Source organism: Chlamydotis macqueenii, chromosome 6, assembly GCF_036417535.1.
Source record: "Chlamydotis macqueenii isolate bChlMac1 chromosome 6, bChlMac1.mat, whole genome shotgun sequence".
Classification (NCBI taxonomy): Eukaryota; Metazoa; Chordata; class Aves; order Otidiformes; family Otididae; genus Chlamydotis; species Chlamydotis macqueenii.
Genome location: NC_141561.1, coordinates 27,806,119 through 27,823,546, shown reverse-complemented (window position 1 = coordinate 27,823,546; position 17,428 = coordinate 27,806,119). Strand labels below are relative to the sequence as shown.

The window sequence follows — 17,428 nt, the reverse complement described above, 5'->3', positions numbered from 1 at the left end:
TTAACTAAAACTTGTTCCCTATTACTTCAAACAGCTTTTTGCTAAATTCTCAAAATTTCAGAGAAGCTACTGGCAGTGAAAAGGATCAAATACAGTCTATTTCATCACAACTTAGTTTTTCTAAATTTGATCTGATATTGTCTGCACTTACGTCAGCCATTTTGCAAACACGGGGTCATCCTACATGAGAAAAACGTCAGATTCCTCTCTTTAAACTAAGAGGAGCCAGGAGACAAAGGAAAGATCTACTTTCATCCCTAAATGGGAGGGATGCTCTCTTCTCCACACAAGGCAAAGTTCTGTACCTTGTTACTAATTTCCCATAGAAAGTACAGTAAATTGTTCAGGTTATGTGCCAGAACAGTAAGTATTTAGCCTTGCTTGTAAGTGGTCCCCATTAGAATTACAGGTCTAATTCTGATCAAGACCCCAGGGTTCACCATATCAGGCTGCTAGGTCACGCTGTAATATATCAGCATTACTGCTTCCTTACACTGAAAAGCACTGAATCCTAGTTACACATTAAATCTAGTCTTTCAGAATAGGTTTAAACATGTGACTATTATCATTCCAGATCTAAGGGCTTTTTCCTGAGACTCTAAAATTATACCTTCTGTCAAACTCCTATATAGAAGTAGCCTATGTATTCTAGACCATCCACTGGCTGGGTAGTAAGTGGAAATCACAGCACTGCCACTATGAAGGCTGCCTGAAAATCTCACAGCTTAAAAAAAATAGAATACCATTAAGAACAGCTGCGTATTTCTTAGACAGGTTTCAACTGCTTGGGACAACTGTTTAGTTTTTTGTGGCATTTTTAAAATATCTAAGTGCACCTCCATCTGGGTTGGTTTTGGTTTTCTGAGGGTTTTTTTTTTTTTTTTTTAAATAGTGTTTTAAACAAACCAGTTCAACTAATTCAGAAGATCTTACCTAAGCAATTTAGATTAAGATATAAAGATAAACAAAAAAGAAGGAATGGGAGCTACATTAGATGGAAAGACTAACATGCAGTCCTCACAACTAGGGACAACAAGCAAGAGCACATGAAGATCATAGAGGGCTAAAAGATACTTTTGCTTTTCTTGGGAGGTAAGAAATCTAGTGGTTTTATTTTCATGTCTGCACTTTCAGAGCAACACATTAGGAATAAACAGTTCATCACCTTTAACAGATAGTTCTTTTTTTTTTCCTGTAGCAGATACAGTCAAAGTGTCCTCCATTAACTGGGTAAAACTATTCTCCACTACTTGAAATTGTACTGCAGAATACATTCACCAGACAACTATGACAGTTCTCACGATGTGTTTGCAGGACAATTCTAGGTTGGTTTTTTTTCTTAGTTTCTCAGAGTAAGGAACATACTGGGGAAAAAGCCAAGTACTGCAAGTCCCAGTAACACTCACTGTTTACAATGCAATCAAATGTTAACACAAGATAAAGACACTTCAAATGCTGGGTTTGTTATTTTTCCTCAATTCTATCTTATATGATTTGAACATATTTAAATGTTTATATTCTCAGCTCTACTCTACAAAGCAGCTAGTGTTACTAATTCAACTGAAAAAGGAATAGTTGGAAGCATTTATTAATGTGCTTTACACAACCATGACAATTTTAAAAGGGACTGATTCACTCCCTTTACTAATTTTTAAAGTAATATATAAGCCAGAAAAAATAAATCAGGTACATCTGCTACAACATTTGTGCACATTAACTTTCAAGCCCTGTTCTACCACCAGAATACAGTCAATTAAAGCAGACAAGTAAGCAATCCACAAACACCTCACAGCTAATGTTTGTGATGATCGAGATCATACTGAACCTTTTGACATAACTCTCCCAGCACCTGCTGACAGATCTGTCCAATTTTGGTTTCCTAAACAGCCATTGATCAATTAAATATCGCAGCACAAGTATATTCTTTTCAGTCAGATTACAGTCTATTCCCAGCTCTTATACTACTTAAAACTTCCAAACTGAAGAATTACTCATATCCTCATTAGTTTTAATGAAGAAAAGCTGGGGTTCCAAATGCTGCAATTATCAGATTTTCCTCTTCTGTATGTGGCCAATCATCAGGTTTTCTAAACTTTGAAGTGGCACTGCTAATCAGCATAGTTACAAAACCCTTTATGCTGCACCATAATCCTTATCCTCACAATCTTTTTTGTCCAAGGAGGTGAAGACCAAATCTTCTACAATATTTCTGCCTTCATGAAAAAGACTTTGTTGGTTGCCAATCTGCATTTAGAGGAAGTAGTGTACAATTTTTTTTTAAAAGCCCACACACATATCCTAAAACCTAATCCTAAAACCTCATTTAAGAGCTGTACCTCTGAAGCAGGACAAGTTGATCTGTCCAACAGGCACCTTATCCCAGGGGAAAGAGGACTCCAATACTAGCAAGCTAGGTACAAGAGTAATATCCCAGAGTAGGAAGGTGCACAAAGTGGTATAGGACAGCTCTTAGAAATCTTAACTGAACATGTAATAAGAATTTATTCATCTACTTCCTGACAAAGGGAATTTCTTTTAACAGAGGACAATGATAAAAATTAGACTATGAAATGGCAGCAAAATCTCTGAAACTTGTGAGCTACTACAAAAAGGAGGGCCCAGTTCAACAAAAGTGTAGTGAAAAGAGGGAAAGACGGTCCTAATTTCCCAAGGACAATTTTTTTGCCTAGTAAGAAACAATTTGAAGCAAATGTTTTTCCTGTAGTGCAAGCAAGGAACAGAAGCCTCAACTCTTATAAACTACAGTAGCATGATCACTTAATGAACACCAGCAGCACCACCTGCCCCCAACGCAGAACAACTGCTGTTTCTCACCTCTTCTGGCAGGCACAGAGCCCATGAAAAGGAATTACTTCACGAAATTGTTCTGGTTAAAAACAAAGGTTTATGTGTCAGACTAGTTTAAACACAGATCAGCTCCTGTACAGCTCAAAGAGCAACAGCAGGAGGACTGATGGAGACAGACAACACTATCTCTTTTGAAAGCAAATGCACGCTTAGGCCAGCTCAAGACCACCAGAAAGCCACAGCCAAAGCAGAAGTAAGCCTAAGAAACATTCATCATCTTTCAGTGGCCCTACTGGCCACTTCTTTTACACTTAAGTAAAAGTCCCTTTTCCAGAGACACAGGCAACATACCAGGCTAAATAAGCACAGCTGTACAGAACTGCTGCCGTCCTCACTTTCACATGGGAAGATAAGGACAGCATTCTAAAATAGTTGTAGGGAAATGGGACAGTAAAGAGATCATATATAGTTGTAAGTCCTTTGCTGTATCTCAAGTCAATTTCGTGAGTGCTGGAAGGAGCAGGGAAGGTTTCTGAAGAAGGGATTCTGAACACAAAAATTCTATATCTTTGTAGGTTTTCATCTTCACAAAACAAACAAAAAAAAATCTTTTGGAGAAGAAAAAAGAAAAAACCTTTGCTGAAGTGCACTTCATATTTGATTGCTTAGATTAATTGCTACTGTCTCCAAATTAATTTACTTTTCCATTTTGTGTTTATACATGAGATTCAATAGAATTCCAGCTATGAAGGTGTTACTTGAATTGCCATTAAGTGAATGCTGCTACTATACAGAATAACACTACTATACAGCATAACAAAATAGGAACTGTCATATCAAAGGAGAAATTAAAATTCTTCACCCCTTTATTCATCAGTTACTATAACCAGTTTGCAGGGAAGGGAGCCAGAAATAAGAACTACAGTTCTATACAAGGATTATAAAAAAAAAGCCAGTGGGTAGTTTCAGCTTCCTATAGGATCTGATCACTGGTAACCAAATACACCACACACAGTGATCAAAGCTCCTCACATAATACATTTCATACCTACCTTCTGCAGCTTAGCTTCAACGTCACAAAGATACAGTAGAGCATCTTAAGACACCTGGTTCCTGTTGCTGTCTTGTTTGTTGATCTCACAGTCATTATTCTATACTGACCTATAGGAACTTCTTGATCATACAAGTTTTTTTTTCTTACAGCTTTGATTGGTATGGGGTAGATATTAGATATAAATGAAAGTTTGGGAAAACCTTCCTTAAACGCTGAACATAAAACCACTTAAGAAGGAACATGCCATCTAAGAAAAAACTTTTCAGAAATGTTATTACAAAATGCATTACCACCATATGAAAGACTCCTCAGATTTTAAACATGTAAAACATTAACGAAAGTCTCGGTACTCTGAAATTCAGTTCTTTGATTTCTTATCAGTCAGTAACCTGTGTAGTCCCTGGAAGACAAGCAATCATAACTTGAAAGCACCACTAATATGACCTAGGTCAAGCTAAACCTAGCAGTCTAAGCTTAGGATCTCAATCACCAGCAACTGAGGACATCTCTTCAGCAAAAGAGCAACAAGTCTTCATCTTCTCTAATGAAGGTTCTTCCAAGAAAATTATTAGCAACTTGATTGCACAATCCACCATAGTGTATTTTATTATCCTCTTAAGAGGATTCAGTCAAGGGCTTGTAGAAGGCAGCAGCACAGCAAACACATTCTCATGCTAGAAAGTTCAGAATATTTTAACATTATTTCTTTTTTTTTTTTTCAGCTAGACTACTTATTCCTGGATGTCATTTCTTATAACATTTTCCTGAATGTGTATTTTTATTTAAGGATTTTTTTTTAAACTTCATTTTTGTTTGGCTAATTAATTGAATTTTAACTATATAGAAGCAGCATTGTATCTTAACCCTCAAATGTTTGTGAATATATATATTTCTTTTTTTACTTAAGTTGTTGAACTATTGTTCCATTTGCCTTTGAAGAAAGGGAAAACAACTAGAAGCCCTTAAGACTTAAGTCTTCAAATTACTGCAACTTAATTTTTATATTAACGTCATCTTTGCAGAATGATAACAGAATGAACAGGAAAGCATTATTGCTGAAAAGCAGCAGGTTGTGAACACAGTAAGTCTTCTGATTCTTTGCAGAAGAAGAAGGCACATTGTCTTAATTATACACATTCTCAAAAGATATTTACTCTACAAGAACTTTTTGAAGCACGGTGTCATCTCCATCCCTAAAGCCTCTCCACATCAGCCTCTCCACCCCACAAAGCAGGCACTAACTCACAGTTACTTGGCACTTTCAATAGAAGCCTACTATACTTCAGCTACAAAGCTGCCTCCTCAGCTGAAGTTTGGAGCCAGTGCTCTTTCCAATCTTTTGAAGTCAAACCAAGGTAGGCTTTCTGTTAGGCTCAATATTGCATATACCAGGAAGCTGGCACATAACCAGGCTATGCGTGCATTTTAAATGGCAATTTGTATAGTATTTTCCTCAAACATGTCAACTGTGTCTTAAATAACATAAGGGTTGATGTCTCAAAGCTGCACACAACAAATGGGTTGGTTTTGTTTTTAAACTTTTAGGAGGGATTTGCTTTCACAATACTAATGGCATTAGGCCATCTCACTAGTACCCTATTACAATATCCCCATTACAACAGGACAGCTCCAAAACACAAATCCCGAATAATTTGCAACTGCTGAAATGTAAGTGAGATTTCTACCAGTATTTCAAAACTCCAAACAAGCTTCAACCTTCTGGAAGGAAGAGTCACAGGAATTAGAATGTTCATAGAATTTGTGTAGCTATTAAAACTAATGTAAACTACACTGAAACAGCTTCCCAAAACAGTACCAGGACCAACTCCAATTCCTTGGGCCAGAACACAGTCACTTCTGAAAGGGAATGAAATACCAATGCAAATATCTCACCTCCTTGTCTTACACAACAAGGTATACCACAGCAGCTGTTTATAATTCTTTGTATTGAAGCAGTCTTGGAGCCCTCACTTGAAAACAGAATAAAAAGCCATTTGCAATCTAAGCAGGACAAGAGAAATAATAATCTAGGGTATATTATAAATCCTATTTAAGAACTCAGCTTACTTTATAGGAAGACAACCCACCAAATTATCCTTCCACAACAAGGTTACATTATTTTCATAATGCGTATCACTCCCTTGGTAAACATTAACATGCGTGTGCTTATACGCACTTAAGCGTCAATACGTGTATAGAGAATTCCAAGTATTTGCTACATCAAGGAAAAATCATCAAGGAATAAGCATCTTCGACCAGGCTACGCTTACACAAAGAGATATTAAGCTCCTTCTCATCAGGACATTTGAATGTCCATTCAACCCACCATTTGTGACCAGATGCACGTTGAATGACCTCCCTCCCTCTCATTGTTTAAGGAAAAACAGCTTCAGTTGTCCGACCACCGGTTATCTACAGTACTTAGAGCCCAGACAACAAAACACATTTTCAGGTCAAGATACAGTGCTATGGGTGCAAAGCTGAACACTCTCCGAAACCCAACTGACCCAGGTCCCAAACCTTCTGCCTGCTGTATGTTTTTAAATACTTTTTTATTTAAAATGCCAAAATACAAATCAGATAGAGGGATCAATAGAAAATCAAATTAGAAAAGCACAAGTTCAGATTTGCATGTATCTTACATAAAAAGGATTTTAACTCCAAAATCCCCCTCTTAGCATTTAAATAGGCAATCTTATTCCAAAACTATGAGGAATCTTATTAGTGTCAGAGATCCACCGTCACAGTTAATTCTCCTTTTTTTTTAAAATCTGGGGAAAGTAATGGAATACTTAGCACAAGCTAAAAACCTCTGGTGGTTACAGATTTTCAGAGAAAGAGCTCACAGTTCAGAATGTTCAAACACAAACATTACACTGGAAAAAAAAAAGTGAAAGTCCATCTGACAAGAACCTCTAAAACTACATTTTTACTTTTAAACTAGGTAGAGCTGAAATAAGTAATCTGTATAATGTGTTCCAAGACAATACCTATTTTAAGAAAAATTACATAATACAGCACTAAATATGTAAAAGGTTTTTTTTTAAATTTTTTCTAGGATAAATAGGAGGCTAATTTATGCATACATGCACTGTGTTATGGCTCTAAATCTATAAAACTGAATTTTCTTTAATAAGCTAAGCAACATTTGACCAGGTGTCTGTTCTTAAAGCTATGAACTTATCTTGAAGCACATTGCTAGACCTGAAGTTTATTACAAGAATGTTTCCAATAACCAGAAGCACATGATAGTGTAATTGCACACCCAGGAATGTAATACCACACTTAAAAATGGTTATTTTAATGATTACGCTAATGAGTTCTGAACTTCCAACCTATGTGCACACAGTTTCATAATTACACAGCTTGAAATCCTCATCAGCAAATCCAAATGATCCTGAAATCCAAATCATTTTATAATGTTGAATAATGCATGGCACCTCTGCAGCAAGAAACTGAAACAAATTTCATAAAAATGCAAAGCTTCATAATCTGTATTCTAAAAGAAACTGCATTACTGAAATAAAGTGTTGCTTAGTAAGTACTAACGATGGTGATTTTTTTCCCCCTTCCCTCTGGTACTCACAGTTCAAATTCCACTTCAAAAATAAACAGACTAACTCCTATCAAAATATCCTTTTATATATATATATATAAATGGTGGCTCACAGCAGACTCTGCTACACAAGAGTGAAATCAGAAATCTGTTTCCTAAACAAGCATCGGCTCAAAATGGCATAAAACCTTTTCTTCCTGAAAAGTGTGAAAACTTTTTTTTTTTTTTAAATAGGCTGCAGCTTGACTGGCTCACATACTATTTCAATAGCAACAGAAAAACCAAAAACTCCATCTTAGTTCATCAAAGGGTCAGCAAATAACGGTCTACAGTTTTTCCTTAAGAATGCCTCTCCATCCCCAATGCCTTTTTTTGTTTGTTTTTAAACTACAGGTAAAGCCTAGATTAACTCAGAGGCTTTTAGCAAGCCCTGGCACTGTCCTTTTGAACAAGTTAAGAAGCCTGTGACTCAAGAGGAGGGGAAAAGTCACCATCACACAGTCAATGCAAAAGGATAGATACTCTGTTTTGCTCTAGGATTTTCTTGTGTCTCACATCTCTCCTCCATCTTTTAAAGTGCTAAGAAGGACAAAGGTAATTTTAAGAATCTGCCCTTTCTAACACTTCTCTTCCTTAAAGACACAAGATGTATAGCTAATTATCAGATACCTAAAGAATACTTACGCTGGGACTCCCTTGACAGAACAGAAGTTACATGGAGGTTTTATTCCCATAATGTTTTGTATTTATACCTTCATCACCTGGAGCTAGCTAAGAATATTTAAGTAAACAAACACTGTCAGCAGTAACAATTTCATATTCCAATAACTTTGATTACAGGAAATTACAACTGAAAACAATTACAAATTATTTATACAAGGAAGAAACACAATACTCTAAATGTAACACAGATAAGAACACTGTATCATGCTTTTGGAGGTTGTCAACATGTTATTCAGAATAAAAGTTAAATCCATTTTAACTTTTACCAATTTCAGGTTTGAGAGAAGAATGAATTCTTAGTTATCCTTTCTGCTAGACAAATTTTAAGTTTTCCACTCATCTGTCGGATCTCATTACTGAAACCACAAAATACGAATGCAAAACTAGAAGCAGTAAGGAAGAGTCAGAGACAAATATCTCCACATATTCTGGCAGAGATACTACCCACAGCCTGAAAATTATACTTACTAAAAAACATAAAAACCAAATCAAAGAACAACAGCCCTTATACATCAGTTTTGCCAAATTTATGCAACTTCATTTTTCCCACCTTGAAGACACCAGGCTTTTTAATCTATTAATCCCTAGTTTACCTCATTAGCACTAAGGAACTAAATGTAAGAACTGGTTGCCTCCCAACAACAGTTCTCTCAAACAAGGCATTCAAACTTACGGAAGTGCAACCAAGACTCTACCTGAAGCACTAAATATCAGAAGTCTCAAGTATGCATTTGCAACAGCCACTTTAACAGTGAAAGCACACACATTAAAACAATAACTTGGCAATGGTATTAAATCACCTAAATGTCAAAGTATTGTGTGCCAAAAGGCTAGTCCAGAGTAACATTCACCACCTCAGAGGAAAAAAAGCTGTATTTTTTTTCCTTTGATGTATGTCTTTTTCGGTGCAGATTTTATGAAAGATAGAGCAAATTTTTTTTTATACTGAGGGTGGTGGAACACTGGCACAGGTTGCCCAGAGAGGTGGTGGATGCCCCATCCCTGGAAACATTCAAGGCCAGGTTGGATGAGGCTCTGAGCAACCTGATCTGGTTGGAGATGTCCCTGCTCCCTGCAGGGGGGTTGGACTAGATGGCCTTTAATGGTCCCTTCCAACGCAAACCATTCCGGGATTCTATGGTTCTAATTTGGTCTATCCTGCATCCATTGAACACTTAAAATGTTACCTCCACATTACATGAAACTAACTTCATTAAATTGCTTCCTCTGCTAGTAGACATTCCTCCAATGTGCTTACTCTTTGTATCAAATGGAATTTCTTTTTTTTTTTTTAAACTTCTCCAGGGGAAATTTGACTAATGCGCAACAACTTGTACAGCAGCCTAAAAAAAACCCCAACACACTGCATCATAAACCTCAAAAGGTAAAAATTTTCAGCTCTAAGTCCTGCATATCATACTTTGTTTTTCCTAAACAAGTATAACATACTGTTGTACAACAAGTGGAAGAATAAAAAACTCCATTCTGCATCCCAGCTATCAGAAAGTTACAAAATTCCAGAGAAAATACTAGAAAGCTCAATTACACAGAAGTCTAGAGTTTCAAACACATTTCTCTAACTACAGTAAATATGCATTACGTGCATTGAAAATATATTTGAGAATCAAACCAAACAAAAAGATCTGTAAAGCATGACATTTTCAGGCTCTACTGATACAGTGGAAGGTAATTTAAACAAGTCAGCATCAAGGTCTCTGTCCCTGATTCACAAGAGAAGTTTTTTAAGCAGCAATGCTATTACTCCCCAGTAAGAGAAATTCCCTCAGAATTCCACAGCCCTTTATTTATTTTTTAAACTATCGAGATAGTTCTGTCCACTTGCCTTGTTATTGTAACTTCATTTTACCATTTTTCAACCTGCTTGTAGAAATCATTTTCCTGATCACCTCAGATACTCTTCAGTCACATCTTCTCTACTTACCTAAAGGTTACTTCAGTTCTAATTTCCTCCTCCATTTCACAAGGAATTTGATGGTTGAAGGGAACAGAAACTGTTCAAAGGTAGAATTACTTCAATATAACTTAAGTAAACATTGAGCATTAGAGTTGGCTGTGACTTTCACCCAGCCAGCCAGCACTCCCAGTAATTACACCTGCCTGGAAACAATGAAAAAGTTCACAGTCCACTGACAGAAATCATGCCTGTCAGGTACTTGAAGAGACATTTCCTTTTACAATTCCATCAATCTTGAAGTTTATACCTGCTTCTGAATGCAAATGTTTTTTGTCATTTTACTGAAATGAATGCTCCAAACCACCCTCACACTCACAATACCGTTACTGAAACTAAAAATACTTGCAAACACCTCTGTCTGAAGCAAGGTTTAAGAGAGTTACTTAGCATCCTCTACAAAAGCAACTTCAGCCAGATCTTCAGCTTCATATCAGGAGCTTGAATGGGACCAATAACTATTATCAACAGCCAGCAGATGATTCCTCTAGCATTTAGAGACCTTCCAGGAGACATGTTTTCTCCATCTTGCATTTCTGCTGGTAATGAATTGAGAAGTAACTCATTAATTTTATTATTTAATAGTTCATTAAATATTTAGCTAAAATAAATATATGAACTACACTTAATTCATACCATTTACTTGATATCATCACTAGAAACACCTAAATGACAGTTACAGTCCCTACAAATCCTGAAACAAGGTCACTGTTTCAGCATTTCATTGATGTTGCTTTGCATCCTTCAAAAGCTTCTGCTGCTATTAAAAAACACAAGTCACCTGTATTTAACAAAGGAGATATCCAAGCAAAAACTATTCCTAAGACCATATTGGCATCCTTCTATTTCAGTATCAGTGTAACGCTCATCATAATCACATACCCTTTTTTCCTTCCACTCCTAAAAAAAACAAAATAAAAAAAAAAAAAAGACAAAAATAAAAAACCAAAAAACCAACAAACCAAAACCAAAAACACCACACCACACAAACCAACCACAAAACATCCCAACCAGATATTTAAAGCAGTGGAACTGCGAACAAACAAGTCTTTGGAGAGGTTAAACCCACATCACCTCCTAGCATGACAAGCCTACATCTTTAGCCAGCAGCACTGACGAGGAAATGGTACCCTTACACAAAATGGTTAACAGTTTTGTTGGCCAAATTGTAGATACTGCCGTACTGCCCTTGCAAGCATACTCTTACCAAAAAAAAAAGCAAACAAAAAAACCACCCCAGCACTGTGACAGTAGACCATGACACTCTACTTCAGAAGGGCTCTACTGATAAAAAGCATACCAGTAAGCATGTTCTGCTTGTATTGAGTCCTGTCAAAATATGAACATATATGTTAGGTTAGATAGAAACTGTATTTTCCCCGTAGACTTTTATATGTATTCTGAAAGCAGAACTGTTCTGATTTAGGAAGTTAACAGTTTAAACTTTTCCTATAAGCTACGTAAGTTTTAATTAACACAAGGCTTCATTACATCTTTTTAGTCTTCCCAGGTGCTTACGAGTATTTGAAAACATGATTCCATATAAAAATCAGAGAGAAACCTAGATGGGTATATTAAGTTATGCATTTAATACATGTGCCATGTACAGGCTCAACGTACACAATGACACAAAGGAAAATGTTTTGTACTCATCTTTTGCAAAGCATAGAAATTTTCTTACGGCATTTTCTTCCTCAAGGAAAAAAGTAATTTTAAGTGATTAAGATATGTTAAGAAAAGTATATAATGAGGACTCCATTTACAGCCTACACACATTAAAAGTAGACAATTTAAATAGCAAATTTTTATATTTTAATTCAAATTACAAAATTTGTGTTTTTTAATTAATTAAATCCATCACTCAAAGCAACCAGGACACAAACCACTGGCTAGATAACTCGGTGAAAACAAACTATTTAAAAACTATTCAACACTAGCTTTGATATCCAAATCAGGCCACAGATTACTGCGGAGGCACTGGCAGCAAGAGGGGCTCTCAACCTCAACAATTTCCAAAGCATTTTCATGACACATGTTACCAAGTGCATATAATACTAATTCAGACTGTTTTATATGCAAATAGAACAAGCCACCCTCTATAACATGCATAACTGTGCAGTTGACAGCAATTAATGTCACCCCCTATACTGCCTATTTGCTGAATTTTGATTAATTTTGAGTTCAAGAGAAAATCACAAAGATAACAAATAGAGCTCAAAAACATCGCTACTCCCCATCATGTGCATTACGCATCCCAGTGCCATTACTTTAGAATGCTGGAAACTGACCATTTATTCCATCTTCTTGTTCCCTCTCAATTATTTACTGACCTACGGCAGCACTTGCTGCTTATCCCATAAGTCTGTTGTTAAGGACTGTCAAAAGCTTTTGAAATTCCAAATAAATTATATCTGATAGCTCTCTCTGATTCACTGTTTTGTTGCCACAGTGAAAGAATTTAAGCAGATTAGCAAGCATATTTTTGCTTTGAAGAAACTGTGCTAATTTACTGCTATCAAAGTACGATCTAGAGCAAATTAACCCTTAAAAGAGCATCAGAAGTTTTCTCTGTCACTAAAGAAGAGCTTGATGGTCAACAATGCCAAACACACCTTTGGTTAAAGGCACTGAGGTTAAGTGCAACGCTTATTTTTATATAGTGACTGATTTCGTGAGAGACTGCATTACTGGCTTGGATGCACATGAAAGGATTACAAGGACAACAGAGCAACAAAGTTGCGGCCATTTATCACACATACAGATAACAACAACCAAAGAGAATCAGTGCACATATAAACATACCAAAAATTCTTTCACCCATTTAGAGACTTAAAACACCAAATTAGATACCAAGTCAATTAGATCTAAGTATCTCCTCCCCTTTTTGCAAAGCTTAAAGATCCCCTAGTCAATATTTTCAGTGTGGAATAGCACTGGTGAAAGCTCAAAGGCCAACAGGCCACAACAGAAACATTACAAATATTTGAGAGCCTTTTATAGGGCAGGTTTTTTGTTACCAAATCATACCAAACCTTGTAAGTAGGACAGCTCCTCACACATGCTGCAAAGGGGCTACAGTCCAACTGCACTCTCAAATTAAAGAACTCTTTGACCTCTCAACCAGCAGTCCTCTTATATGATTACACAATTCTCCCCTAGTTTAATCAAAAAAACCTGACTTATCACTGCAGCTGCTGCTATTCAGTAAGTCTTACTTATCGCTGTTTCACCAAGGCATTCTGAAGAAGAAAAGATGGCAGTGAGGCACCACGTATAATTGAGACATCACAGGAAGAGAAACAGAGAAGTTTGCTGTATTCCTAAAAACAACAGAGACCACTTCAGTGAGTAAGATCCCAGTTTTCCAGTGTTTTTTCCTCAAGGTAGCCTCAGAACTACAGAATCCACCTAGCGCTGTCATAACAGAAGATGCTTAAACCTACAGCTAGTAGGTTTAAGTAGTAGGCTTCTAGTGCGAAATAGAAGCTTTATCAGCAACACATACTCAACCAGTGACACCCACCAGTAAAGTACAGCAAAGGGTTTGGCAACAAGTTAAAAACTGAGTTGTGCGTCAAGTATTCTGCAAACTACTGCTCGTATTTACATAAGTGTTCCCATATCAGTACTTCAAATAGAGGAAATTCTGTGTGGACATGTTAATTTTTATTAACTGATGAGACCAGTAATGCATTTCCCTTTGATGCTATATCTCATTTTATGATATCTTATGTTTATATTCTTATCCTTTATGAGCAGCTGTGTCAATCTTCAGAATCTAGTCTTTAGTCTCCAAGTAAATATAGAATAATAGAATGGTTAGAGTTGGAAGGGACCTTCAAAGGTCATCTAATCCAACCCCCCTGCAAAAAGCAGGGACATCTCCAACCAGATCAGGTTGCTCAGAGCCTCATCCAGCCTGGCCTTGAACATTTCCAGGGATGGGGCTTCCACCACCTCTCTGGGCAACCTGTGCCAGTGTTCTACAACTCGCATTGTAAAAAACTTTTTCCTAATATCCAATCTAAATCTACCTCCCTCTGTTTTAAAATCATTACCCCTCGTCCTATCAGGGATATGGACAAACAAGAAATAAAAGTTGGATTAAAAGGTCTTACACCAAACAGAGCTCCATTGTTTTTAAGAACTCCCGCACAGACCACCACAAAATGACACTGAAGTATGCCTTAGACAATTTTGTAAGGTACTGAGCAACAGCATCCCATTCATCATAAGCAAAACATTGCACTCTGTACTAACTCATTGAACAATCAACAGCATACAAAGCTAGCTTCTCTGTTTGCAATATACAAAATTATTTTTGATGTTACCAACTATATGGCACTGTAAATAGACAAACCTATTTGTCTGAAAGTACAGGTATATCCTATATTTGGATCTTCAGTTTCAAGTCACTAGATGTTTTTCCTCTGATTTTATGAAGAAAAAAAGGGAAAAAAACCAGCAAAATATTATAAATTACACTCTTCCTCCTCTATGCTGAAGTAAGTCACCAATTAGTTTCCCAAACTACGTTTTCCTGATAAAAGGGGCTACTACTTCTCTACCCAGAAAAGACATCTATCTTATCAGAGTTGAAAGTTAGAGACTCATAACTTCTAGAACTACTAACTGGCCTGCTTAGGCTTCCAGAAGCAAATCACAGGAATTCCTCCTAAAATTTAACGCAGCTGAGGCAGCTGTTCTTGTCATCACAGGATTTGTCTGTTTATTTTGTCACACATATTCAACCATGACATTTGAATTATTCTCAAAAACTTAATTCTAAGCAAAGAGATTATAAAAGATATTTTAAGTGGCATAAAAAAAAAAAAAGATGTCTTGCAAAACTCCCATTCCTTCACCACTCTATTTTCATACAGTAATAAAAAGAAACAGAACTGCTTGAAAGGGTTAAGTCCTAAACCAACTGCTAGGCTCCTCTGATTATCTTCATTGCTTTGGTCATGCTTCTGCCCACCCCCCCTCAGCTCTACTCCACAAACAGAGCACTATAGCACCTACAGGCAGATGTGTTTAATTTAAGAATATTTAACACCCACTTCACCTGCCAGATGTCCAAGAAATGAGAAAGTAGCATTAATTATTTGAAAAGACACAGTAAAAAGCAAAAGCAGTACTTTCATCCAAGCTGTACCTTATCTTTGTCTTCCACAACATCTGCCAGCACATCATCTGGGTCCAGGATTCCTCCATCTGTATACTCCAGGTGGTGAATATTTACCCAAGAAGTTGGATCCTGTAAGACAGACACAAGATTTCTTAACCTAACTTTGCATGGTTTTAGTGCCATTTGTATTCCATCTGTTTCCCACTATTTTCCCTCTTTAATGGTGAGGAGTGGCTTGGAGCCACTACCTGAAATTGAAACAGAGAGAGAATGAAAACTACAGATGTATAACAAGAACACTATGTAAACGATCTTTAAAATGTACATTTCCATTGCCTTACCATTGGAATATTTGGGGTATTATCAGCACAAACATGTAAATCTACGTATGTACGGACATGCACCTGCTCTTGACAGTTTCAGAGGGGAGAGGTGTATACATTTATTTATTTTTATATATATATATATATATATATATATATATATATATATAACCACAATTTTTTTTCTCTGAGAAGGTAGATCAGGCTGTTGTGGCAAACCCAAATGAATAGAATAAATAAATGCCAGTTTGTTTCCACAAGTAAATGCTCTGAAATTCCAATGCAACATTGTGTACCATATTAACAGGGATCACGTTAGTTTTCCAAAACTAAAGCTTTCTTCATATATTATTAAGTACTTCACATCAATAATTGGGAGCTTTGCCATTGCTCCACCGACCCTGAGGCAAAAAGGCTCAGAGTGCACTACTCAACAGCAAATTCTCCCTGACGTGAAATACAAATCAGGGAGCAGACATACAATCTGTAACCACTGTTCCCAAACCACACCAGCTACCTGTGCACAGGTAACTTCAAGGGGGATAGGCAAAGCGGTAGCTACACTTGAATTGCCTTAGTTAACATTTATCCTATTAGGGACAGCTATTGTGGTTTAATAAACACATGGCAGCTCATCAAGTCACAGCAAGGTGTTTGAGTGCTCTACAGTATCAGCATTGATAAATGTGGAACTGGCACATCTTCTACAGCATGTTGAAGAAAGTAAACATGCTTAGTTAAGATTACAAAGCATATTTAGTCCTCCATCAAATATTATGGAGACTGGCCAGAATATGCTAAAATGAATGGTCAAGACACCAGCATGTACACATGTAGCTTTGAGAAAGGTTTCGGAAATGAACAGAGAAAGAGCAGCACGGCTGATGTGCAATATGCAATCCAAATTATTCAATTTATATTATATCTGTATCTCCAATCCCTTACTCCTCGTCAAGTCTAAATAGATCACAGTTCTCAGAAGCAAAGTGAAGCAAAATAGTCACACTATAGAGTAGCAAGTTCCTTATCTCTAGCTTGGATATTGCCCATGTAATGAAGTCCCTGAGAAGTAGGGATATTCCACTGCCCATTTGTTTATGGGCATTCTGTAATGTCAGCCATCAAGTGATGCAGACAGCAGATAAATCCATCATAGGTACAGGTGTGTATTAATTGGATTAGGCCTCTCTTTTATGGTATCATCAATAGGCAGCAGTCAAAAAAAACAAAGCAAAAAAGGCACACCACAACAACTCTAGCTTTACCAACAGGTCAGCCCATCATGCCACTAACAACTTTGCTGGTAAACTCTAAACAAAATGTTTTTCCTATTCTGATCCATCTAGCTTCCACAGTTCAGTTTCAATTATTCCACTGACACACACTGGTTTGGGCTGGGACAGAGTTAGTTTTCTCCACAGTAGCTTGCATAGTGCTATGTTTTGAATTTGCAACCGTAACAGTGTTGATAGCACGGAGATGTTTTAGCTATTGCTGAACTGTGCTTATACAGAGTCAAAGCCTTCCCCATTTCCCACATCACCACACAAGCGAGTAGGCTGGGGGTGCACAAGAAGCTGGGACGGGACACAGACATGGCAGCTGACCTCGACTGACTAAAGGGATATTCCATGCCATGTAACACTGTGCTCAGCAATAAAAGCTGGGGGAAAGGAGGAGGAACAGGGCAGGGTTGTGTGCACAGCTTTTGTTTTACCTGTTAAACTATCTTTATCTCAGCCCACGAGTTCTCACTTGTACTCTCACGATTCTCCTCCCCAGCCCACCGGGTGAGGAGCAAGCAAGCTGGGCTTAGCTGCCTAAGGTTAACCCACAGCCTCTTTACCCCATGGCACTTGTT

General features: G+C 37.1%; 1 protein-coding gene across 4 annotated transcripts in view; it reads right to left on the bottom strand.

Moving 5' to 3' along the window:
* Positions 1-17,428, bottom strand: part of PARD3B (par-3 family cell polarity regulator beta) — a 422,878-nt gene that overhangs the window by 380,716 nt on the left and 24,734 nt on the right. For all 4 annotated transcript variants that reach the window (XR_015258893.1, XM_086750624.1, XM_086750623.1 and 1 more), the window contains exon 2: positions 15,272-15,373. Coding sequence is in view for 3 of the 4 variants with exons in the window: in XM_086750624.1 (XP_086606750.1) it covers positions 15,272-15,373 (102 nt within the window). In the remaining variant the exon portion in view is untranslated. The remainder of the gene's footprint in view (positions 1-15,271; positions 15,374-17,428) is intronic.